The sequence below is a fragment of the Scomber scombrus genome, chromosome 2 (assembly GCF_963691925.1).
Source record: "Scomber scombrus chromosome 2, fScoSco1.1, whole genome shotgun sequence".
In the NCBI taxonomy this organism is placed as follows: domain Eukaryota; kingdom Metazoa; phylum Chordata; class Actinopteri; order Scombriformes; family Scombridae; genus Scomber; species Scomber scombrus.
This window is the reverse complement of record NC_084971.1, coordinates 3,732,987-3,744,218: the sequence shown is the minus strand read 5'-3', so window position 1 is coordinate 3,744,218 and position 11,232 is coordinate 3,732,987. Positions and strand designations below refer to the sequence as shown.

At 39.7% G+C, this 11,232-nt stretch overlaps 1 protein-coding gene across 1 annotated transcript in view; it reads right to left on the bottom strand.

The window, feature by feature from the left end:
• Window positions 1-2,348: 2,348 nt before the first annotated feature.
• LOC133988371 (VPS10 domain-containing receptor SorCS1) overlaps window positions 2,349-11,232 on the bottom strand; it is a 177,171-nt gene continuing 168,287 nt past the window's right edge. The window contains 4 exon segments of the mRNA XM_062428007.1: window positions 2,349-2,500; window positions 4,630-4,787; window positions 5,443-5,548; window positions 6,014-6,113. Coding sequence (XP_062283991.1) covers window positions 2,439-2,500; window positions 4,630-4,787; window positions 5,443-5,548; window positions 6,014-6,113 — 426 coding nt within the window. The 3' untranslated portion in view covers window positions 2,349-2,438.

The following is an 11,232-nucleotide window of genomic DNA, read 5'->3' as shown; positions in this document are numbered from 1 at the left end:
CCCAGATGGAGTTTAGTATGCAAGTCAGCACTGACTGACTGACTGTCCTCTTATCTGTATGTTTGAAAGCATTGTCAGTATTCACTTATTCACTTATGGACAAGGACCCACTTGAAGCAGCACAAAACTTAAGAGTCACACAGTTGTGCTTGGAGCTAAACGCTAACGTTGACACGCTCAAATGCTCACAGTGACAATGCTAACATGCTGATGCTAAGCAGCTATAATGACTCCCATACTTCTAAAATTTCATATTTTAGCAGGCTACCATTTGCTAATTGGCGCAAAACACAAAGTACAGCTGAAACTGCTGGGAATATGATTAGTCGTGCCAGACAGTACTTGGCCATAAAGCAATTGGGACAAAATTAACTTTTGACCTGATGATGGCGCTAGAGGATAGGTCCAGGGAAATATCAAAGTTATTGCAATTCATCCTGAGAGGAACGTGAATGTGTCGTGAATTTCAAAGCAATTAAAAAAACTCAACCTCATGGTGGTGCTGCAGGAAAAGTTAGATGATCACCAAAATTAGAGGAATTTATTCTCTGGGAATGCCTTTACCGAATGTGCCAATCCATTGAGTAGACAGAGATAATTCACTGGATAACCTCGACCTGCTGGTAGTGCTAAAGGGAAAGTCAGTCACCAAAGTAATAATGTTTTGTCATCTAGGTGCCATGTACCATAAGTCAATCCATATTGTCATCTCTAGAGCCATTATCCAATAATGCCTTAAGAAAAAAATTCACTAGTGTTCAGAGGGTCTTAACTGCTCTTATGAGTCAAATAATGCAAAACAGTCATGTATGCCTTACACATAAGTGTCTAATCATCACTGCTCTGTACAGTCAAGTTACATTCTCCACGGTGTGTGTGCAAGTGTGTCTACTGTGAAAAAAATTCTGTACAGCTACAGCCTAATGACTCTATATCCAAGGATGACGAAAACCACACTCTTTCCATCCTGTACTTTCACACATCCACAAAGTTAAAAAAAAAAGAAAAAAGGAGGAAAAACAAAATCTGGAAGAGTTGCCTCAGAAGATTTGAGAGGCATCAATCAGGCATTTACATCTGTCAGATTTGGTACACAAAGTACCACGGGCTCAAGAGTCTTCTGAACAAACTAACCATTCGTGTGGCCTGGTTGCATCTGCGCTCTATTTCTCCTGCTCCTACACAGCGACATAATGAGCTGGGATGAAGATGGGTGCTACTTGAGAGTGGGGGGCAGGACATTAGCCTAAATGTGTCACCAACCTTAGCCGGCCTTGAGCATGACTGGCCACATTAAGTATTCAAGAAGTCAACCTCTTCTTATTCTGTCCAATAGAATGCTCTTAATGTGTCACGTCCCCGAAAAGCACTCTTCCATCTCTCTTAACCCCTCTCTCTCTTTCTTTCTCGCTGCCATGCTCTTTGGATTCTCCTGCAAAGTAGTTGTATCTCATTTCGACTGCCACCTTAAATCTGAGCCTTGATAAATTGTAGTTTGCCCCCAGTAGGGGATGTTGGCTAGGATCCGCATGTAGCTGAGGGCGAATTTGGAATCCTATTCATTGTGGGATAGACCGCCCCCCCTCCCCCCCTATATTTCTTCTTCTATTCTTTTTCTATTACTAAAAATGAGTAATGCCTGGTGATATTTGGGGATCACTTTCAGTCGGAAGGTGCAGTGTAGCACTTTAACCGTCAAGTGGTCTCTTATTTTGAAGCACAAAACATTTTACAAACTGGTATGTATCATAAATAGTACCAGAAGCATTAGATTAACAGCAAAAATGTAAATGAATCCAGAAAACCAAACCCTGTATTGTTGTTAATAATAAATTAAAATTGGGGGAAAAAAGAAATATTTCAGTAGAAAATGTGTATTGTGCCATAAATCAGCTTTCCAAGAGACAATGGACCAAAAGCTTTGAAGTACCCTATTCATATTTTATAACAGCATTTCTGTTTAGTAAGACATTTGTTATTAAAATACACAAATTTCTAACATAGACATTCATGATTTACAAAATAAATGTGTAATTCACTTTAATAACATACTTCATAAAAGTATATTCATATGAATAAATAATACACTACTGCTGTTAGCTTCATAGAACAGCAAACCAATCTCAGATAAGTAAGCAAAATCAAAAACATTGTTGCTTATTATATTTTTTCCCCCCTGTAGTTCATGCTGGCGTTCCCTCTGGATTATGTATCTTGACTTGTATAAATAGATGGAATCTTTAAAATGTTTAATAGAATCAGACATAATGTTAAAAAGAAAAATTAAAAACCTGTACACAGTTTCTTCTGGTTTTAAACAGAGCACAGTATGTGTCAGCAGGGTCCAACATGCACAGGTATAAAGCTCAAAACCATTGTGTCCCAAATGGTAAAAAAAATATCCATGACGCAGCTGTAGTGGTAATCCAGTCCAGCGTTCAGACGATGTATGTGGGGAGTTCTGTGGAGAATTTCACATGTACATGAGGTTTCATACATCCTGGGAGAAGACAGGGAAAGAAACAGGTATCAGAGGATATTTTGTACTGAAGGTTAATGCAGATCTAGAACATTTAGCCGGTCGCATTGCAGATACTTTAAAGCTGCATAAATTGCTGCAGCGTCGGCTTGTTGCTAACATTTTATGTTTGCAGTTTGGTACTGGCCAGGTACCTGAAAACAAATACTTGTGGAATGTGGGGGCTAAGAAACCAAAACAATTAGCTAAAAAACGCTAAAAACCTCTGCAGAGTTGGGGAGAACAGAGTTGAGTAAAATATTTGTTTGGATTTGTTACTACGAGCAACAACTTTCACATTACAGAGTGATTTAAAAAAAAAAACTGATTAGTGCAGCTTTAAAGCTTATTTTAACAGATAAGTCAACCTCAAAGTTGTTTAACAGCCATCAAACTTTTAGTAGAGCAACATTGTCAGACAACATGAATAATATAGAAAACATTTTGAGTTAGATTAGAAAGGATGCATGAAAACAGAAAAGCAGCTATTAAATTAGTAATGTTTTTGAACAGCAGCCACTATGGCAATAAGTGACACATACAAGATAACGGTAAATGTTTTGAATCAGTGAGATTATTCAGTGATGTCAGTTACATAGCAAAATCTACCTGAACTTTGTGAACATTTCCCAGCATAGGTTAATGGTCATACCAGACCAGAAGGCTGTACTGGCAGTAGTGTATTTAATTAAGGAAGTGTTATTTCACTTTAAACTGTTCATTTGTAATAAGTGGTGTTTTATCTTTTCTTTAAAGTAGACTGTATGCATAAATGTGGTTGTGTTAACATTCAACAGGAAGCAGTATTAATCCCTAAACTCCAACAGTTTTTCTACCCATGACAAAGTGTCATGTGAGGGGGTGAGTGGAGCAGGTGGAACCAAATGCAGACCAAAGTCAGGGCTGCAGAAAAAGGCTTTTTTTCCTTGGATGTGCATACAAAAACCAAAAGTACAGAGCTGAACTGAACAGACTTGAAGAACTGACAAAAACTAGACAAGAATTGACAGAGACTGTCAAACTAGACAAATGATCCAACAAAGACAGAACAGAAAACCAAGACTTAAATACTAATGGATCTGATGAGGAATGGGAAAGAGGTGACTAGACAGTACATGTACAAGGCTGGGAGCTGATTGGCTGGGAGGACACTGAATACAGGTCTGGGCTGACGAGACTGATACGTGACAGTTGTGAAGGCCGGGGAAAAAACACAGGCTGTGTCCAAAATCACTCCCTTATTCATTATTCATTCACTACTCCATATATATTTAAAAGACACTAAGACACACTTTTGTGTTGTCACCATCTGCTGTAGAATCACATGATGGTAGTTGTACATGTTTAAATGTGGCACATTGCATTGTGAGATTGTTAGCAGAAAGTAGTGAACATGCCATGGATGCTACTTTCTTCATTCCATGGTGGAATATTTGAGGGCTCTATATAGAGGAGATATTTACACACACGGCATTCGGACACAAATGTAGAGCACTCTATCGTAAACAGGGAGTGATTTCGGATACAGCCACCGAGGGCAAGGCAAGGCTAATGAACCTGACGCAGGGCATGAACACGCACACATATGTTAGACAACAACTGATGTTATGTTAAGCCATCACAATCAAATATAATGTCAGATGGGTGACAAATTAAAAGGACATGCCTGATTAAATGAGCAGACAAACATATCAAATGCAGATGCTGTTATACAGTTAATGAGCACTCACTGCATGGTTTAATGAATATGAGAATGATGTAAATCATATGTATGCTGTCACCAGATCTCCATCTAACAGATTTGGGCTTTTCCTCTCATTTTGTCACCTCTCTGCATTTTCAATAAAAAAAGGAACAGGGCTTAACAACTGTTGTTAATTGTTCTGAGAAGCAACTGTACTGTTCATCATACTCATTGTGCTTTAGTGTTTTCTTTCACATCTTGACCGGACCATTTCACTTCTGAGAAAACACACAACAAAAAGCACAGGATGAGTCTCATGAAACAATGAGCACATGATCACAATGGAATGAAATGTAGTATGCAATGGAGGATAACAATAAAATAAATGCCACACGCTGACAAAAGTCAAACCGGATTGGATGTTTACCGATGGGCCGTGAGTTAAACTCTGTGTCCAGAATCTCCAAAGAAGGCACCAAGTCCCGCTGTGAGCTAGGCGCGGCCTCTGTTGGATTAGCTGGACTCATCATTTCTTGTTCTTTTTCGTTCTGCATCTGCGCATAGACGTTGAGGCCTGGGATCTTCCTTGAGGAAAGATTTACAGTGAGGCAAAGGGATAAAGAGAACAGCCTAACTGAAACAGAGCGAGCAAGGGTACAGCCAGTGGATTGGCAAGCTACTGTTTGTAGAACCATATCATTATCTGCATCTGTAATCAGACAACATTGCTTGATTACTTCGTTCCATTGCACCTATTTATTTTACTCTTTTCACCATTTCTACAACTACTGAATAAAGTCTGTAAATCTGAAGTTTCGTTCTCTTTCTCCTTGTCTGTAAATCTTCGTGACCCTTCGTGCCCTTTTCCCTTGAAACTGCACCTTGGCAAGGAGACATAATTTAACATTTCAGAAAGGTCAACGACCGACGTTCAAAGGGCTTAATATTGATAACGACTGAAGGCTGACTGACATTTCTTTTGCAAAGATTGACCTGACAAAAGAATTTCCACAGGATCGCTGGAGATGTGTGAGGAAAAAGCCAATTCTCTGCTGAAGTACGGCGAGTATGCTGCCATAGACGTTTGACAGGCAGCTATCAACCTTCTCTGTAGCCTCGCAGGCCGCTTTTGTTTACTAAGCTGTCAGGACCCTCCCCGGCGTGCTCAGACACCTTTCACCGCCTCCCTTGACACACAATGTGACGACTTTATAGACATGACATTTCATGAACACTTTACCTCTTGAATTTGTAGATGACAAATACAGCTAAACCCACAACCACTACTGATAGCAGCATTAGCATGGCAGAGCCACTGTGGTTCTCACTGGTGTCCACAAGGGGCGCTGCAGAGACAGAGAGAAAGGAGGCACACATAGTAAACACCACAACAACTAACAAGACCTGTATTTCCAGCTGAATCATGCAATGAGGAGTGAAAAGGATAAATGACACCTATGTAAATCGTGTATTTTTTTAATATACAGTAGTATTGACTTCTCTTACTCTTTATCTTATAAGCCCCTTTAGGACAGTAGCAGCATCCCCAATAGGAAGAGGCACACATACTTGTAACGATGCTCACTCTCTGAATGTCTCTGTGTAGCTACATGGTGGGAGCCAATCAAACACAGGGTTGGGGTTATTAGTTGACGGGGGCAGCAAAAATATTAAATATACCTAGCTGTCCACTGTATCTAGGTCTCCTGATAGTCTTGTAACTTTCCACATGCTTTTAAGTTCTGTCCCACATACTACAGGAAGTACAAAGGCCCTCCTGGGCAGCTCTAAACATGGCTATGTATGTTTACCTGCTGATAGGTGTGCTGCGTAGACTGTGACTTGGACCCCTGGCCGCAACGTGAACTGGACAAGGTTTTGATTCAAGGCGCTGAGCAAAACCTCAGAGAGCTGTCGGATACAGAGGGAAACACAAATACAACATAACTTCAATTTGTACAAAGAAACTTAATGTAACTCCTGAGAAAGGTCACTGCCAAGATCATCAAATCTCAGTCTCATCGCTCTTTGCTTTCGACTCATCATTTATTCTGACATTTCAGAGCACATTTGTTTGTAACTCTGATCAATCTTTGCATGGATTCACTGAAAAATAATTTAGTCCAAATATCACTTGCCCTTGACGGCACTTCTGAGGTTGTTCTTGTGGATATGCCTGCTTTGTCAGTTTGTAAATGATTGCCGGAATACAAAGGGTGGACAAATTACAAAAACTTGGTTCCCAAATTGGTCATCCAGACCTTCCCAAGGAGTCACGAGATAGATCTCAGCAGTCAGGAAATGACTTAATACAAGAAAATTACTTTGATTAGATCAGACTTTCACTCTTAGTTCTGAAAAATTGCTCCGCTGTAGAACTTACAAGAACTCACAGTCATTTGCAACCAATGGAGGATGGAAAGTGGACATTATAGGGGATCACAACCCAAAACAAAACTGCAGAACTGAGTCAGATTAAAGCTGTGTTAATTGTGTTTTGCCCACTTGGGAGCAGCATAACAAGCAGGAAAACTCAACACTGGCATATTAATACCTTTATAGAGATGGTATGGCAAATGTGTTGGCAAATAGCTGTGTCTTGTGACACATCCAGCAGCCACAGAGAAATATTAGCATTATTTAAGCAGTCATGTTTCTGACCACCTAACAAATGTAAGTCCAATATTATCTTTCCTTGTAGGTATGTTTTGGTCACCTTTTTGTTTACCAGCTAGTCATTAACTTTGTCTGCAAATCATTAATGGCTGGGCAGGTTCCAGTAGATTTTGAGAACTTGTTACCTACACACTGCAGCTTAAACGAAGTTGAGAAGACCAGAGTTTGTGGGACAAAGTCCCAATACAATGAGCTGAAAGGCGCTAAAAGACTTTTAGTGGTTATGTGGTCAAATGCAAAGTTGAGTGATGCAGTTTCAAACCGAACCTTATAAAGAGGTGGTGTTTATTACACGTATTGACTTGCATTATTTGTACCCGCCCATGACCCAAAGAAAACTCAGTGCCTCCATCAACAAACCCATCTGACTTTCTCTGTTTATGTAATACTCTTGGTCTGCGGGACCTTTCCACCATGATGCATAATGCATACAATGCTGCCTCTGGACTGTAATTTATTTAGAGACTATTGCCATACTTTGAAACCTTTTATGACCTCCTCACTACTGCGTGAGTGCAGCCAACCAACAGCGCAAGCATGTGTTGCAGTGACTAGAAATGCGGTACCTAGTTAAAGCAGCAAGACACCCTCCTCCTGTCCACAGACAACTTCCACAAACTTCTACAGAAAACTGCAGTGCTGGGAACTAAAATCCACCAGTTAGAAGTGAACATGGAAGTGAATGGACTATGAGGGAAGAACACAGTCTTCAAAGCAGTGGACAAGAGCATACTAACACATGAATAATTAGCACAACGGGACTACTTCGAAACAGGAGGGCTGTGTACCCGGTAATAAATCTACAACTTGTAGTCCTTTCTGGAACTCCCTTGGAGCAAAGCCTAAGAGCAAATCATTTCCCTGGGAAATGGGAGGATGAGTAACAGGCAGAGCCCAGCACCCAGAGATTTGTGATGCGACTGGCTGGCCTGCATTATCATTCAGGCAGAGCACTTCTTCAATCCCTGTTCTTATTAGGACACAGCTGCGAAAAGGAAACCTATCAACAAACCTCCCCAACAACCAACTGGACCAACAGATTCGCTCCACTTTTGCAGGACCTCTTTCTGATAACTTGGATAACATTGCATCTTCATACAGCAGGGTAAAGACTTAGAGTAAATCAGAGTTTAAAAGGCTACAGGGAAAGTTAACAACTGGGCCTCAAACTCTGATTGTGGGTGACTTTGCTTTATAAGATGTTATACTCGTGCTGTAAGAAGACCAAAATACTTTTCCAAAGGATATGGTCTCTGACATGACAGAAAGAATCCTGCTTATCGTGGCTGCACATCTAACTGTGAAAAAGAACATAGTGAACATAGGCTCCAATGATGTTATGAAACATCAGATCTAAGCAGAATCTCCACCCCCCTCAGCAACAGCCACTTGTAAGGATTCACCTTCATCACCTCCCCAAGCCCCATCTGGACCACCCTCACTTCCCAGATGACAGCTGGTCCCTGCTGGGACCAAATTTACCCCCCCCCCACCTTACTCCTGTTTTCTCTCCAAAAAACCTCGCTTGGCGACCACCTCCAACATCGGCTATAAGTCCTCTGCCAGTTTTTACACATTTGTCACAGTTACGGCGCCCAACCTCTCCCTTCCTCACCATGACAGCATTACAATCATCCTCTGTCTCCCCAGCCTGAAAGCACAGCCAGTTATTTTGTGTACAAAGTACAGAAAGCTTGCGCCAGTAGCTTTCTCAATTCCTGTCTTGATACAGTAGGTAATGAAAAAGAATGGTCAGTCTGCTGAAAACAGGAAATACTAAACCGTTTCTGCAAATTTATCAAATTTAGTATCCATTCCTTGTCAGCCACAGCGTGTTGCAAAAATGTGGGCAGGTAATGCTTTTATAAATTTAGCGTTATTCAAAGTCAGATCTTTGGCAGAAAAAACATCTTTAATCATGATTTTATCATCAAGCACAATCTTAATTTTATTTTTTTAACTGAAACTTGGTTAGACCAAGATAATTGTACAGCTGTTCTTATTAAGTCAACCCCTCCCATCTTCAGTTTTATCGGTGAAGCTAAGAAAGGAGGTTTAGTTGTCATTTTGTTTAATGATTCCCTCTTTTGTATATGTGGCTCTTTAGTTGAATTCTTATTCTCAAGCTCTATTTCTAAATCTATTATCCATCTAAATACTGTGCAAACTGTTATGATGACTTTGCTAATATGCTGTCTGCAATCTGTATTGACTAACTGTGTAGTTATTGTTGGTCCAAGCTCAAGTCTCAAAAGTCTCCTTGGGAATTCCTTAGGGTTTTTATGGGACTGTTTATCAAAATACCACAGAACTGTTAAATCTGCTTAAAATAAAGTTCATATACAACCTTGTCTACAATAACAGTCATAGGCCTCAGGTTCTTTTCAATGCTTTCAATTCTCTCATAAACCCTTGTGATTCAGCTCATATTGTGCCAACACCTACACTCTGTTAAAACTTTCTTATTGACAAGATTTCTGCTCTTAGTTCTTCACCCACTTACTTTGTCCTAGACCCTTCTGTTCCTCCTATGTGCACAGCTGTCTTCAATCAGTTTCTTGTATCATTGTCCTTATTATCAGAGTAATTAATCATCTGCAGCCTACAAATTGCCCCCTAGACAGTATTCCCTCTTGTCTACTAAAATGAGTTTTTAATACTTAACTGTCTTATTTCAGGGTGTATTCCAGCTGCTTTTAAACATGCCTCTTATCAAAAGGAAACATATGGACCCCTCTGTTCTCTCTAACTTCAGGCAAATTTCTAAGCAACCTTTTCTTTCTAAAGTTTTAGAGAGTTCCATTGTGAACATTTTTAGATAACACTGGCATTTATGAAAAATTTCAGTCTGGAGTTTAACCAAGCCACATTATTGAAAGAGTTAATTCAAGAGGTTTTAACCCTTTGAACTACTGATTTAGGGAACTCTGCTGTTCTGGTGACCCGATCCTTGCCTTTGACACTGTGAATCATAGAATTATTTTATGATGTCTTGAACAGTACAAAGGCACGAAAGGTACTGCCCTCAAATGGTTTCAGTCATACCTGACAGGAGTTTCTTGGGTCACCTAGGTTAGTATTCTTCGACTGCAGTCCCACTTACTAGTGGGGTCCCTCAAGGCTCCAATTTTGGCCCCATCCTCTTTTCATTGTATATGCTGCCCCTGGGGTCCATTTTTAAGAAACATATTATTCCTTTTCATTATTCTGCTGATGATATACAAATGTATCTACTTATTAAAAAAGGTAAAGCTTCAATGCAGCCTTTGATGAACTGCTTAAAAGTTATAAAAACTAAGACTGAGATCGTTATGTTTGGATGACCTGACCTACCGGATGACTCTGATGGTACTCTTGGCCTTTTAGCTTCTTACAATTGATCTTTTGTTAACAATTACAGTGTAATTTTTTGACAGCTCCTTCAAATTTGATAAACAGAGTACTTCAGGTGTCAAAATAGCTTTTTTCAGTTAAGACTTTTAGCCAGGGTAAAGGCCTATCTCGCTCCCATAGATTTCAAAAGAGTTATTCATGCTTTAATTACTTCTCAGACTATTGTTATTCTTTGTATGTGGGTGTAGAACAGTCAGCTTTTCATCATTTGCAGATAGTACAAGATGCAATTGCTTGTCTTCTAACAAAAAAAGACGGCATGTTCACATAACACTTTTTAACACTTTTTAAGATTTAATTTCTTCTTTTTTAAGATATTAAATGGACTGGCACCCCCTTATCTACATGAACTCTTGTATCATAATACTGCAGTTAGAGCACTGAGGTCAACCAACAAGATGTTTTTGGATGTTCCGAGATCCAGGATTTTTAAAAAAGGCAGCCATGCCTTTGCAGTGGCTGTCCTAAACAGACCCCTTGAAATGTTTAAGTTGCAGTGGAAGACCCGCATTTTCTAGTTTGCATTCAATTTGAGTTGAATTTCACACCTTGACATCGTCTTCTATTGTGCCACAATTATTTTATTATTACTGTGTTTATTGTTTCCCTTTGTTATTTATTATTTACCTCCATATTCATTCATTTTGGTATTTTATGCTATCAGTAAACTAGGGCTGTAATCTCCCAAGCGACTAGTCGATTTATTGGTCGATACGTTCTGGCTCGACCAAAATTCTGATTGGTGGTTTTTTTGCCGTGTTAATTTCATCAGGTGGAAAGCACTAATTGCCAATGGGGGTGTTTTCAGAGCACCCCTGTTTCACAGGTAACAGTCTGTCTTCAGAACAAGACAGACCTGTTCAACCTTGTTGAATATACTGCAAATAGCCTACTAGTTTTTTATGTTTATTTATAATTCATTTAGGTGGACAAGGCTACCAAGTACTGTGCAGCTAATTAA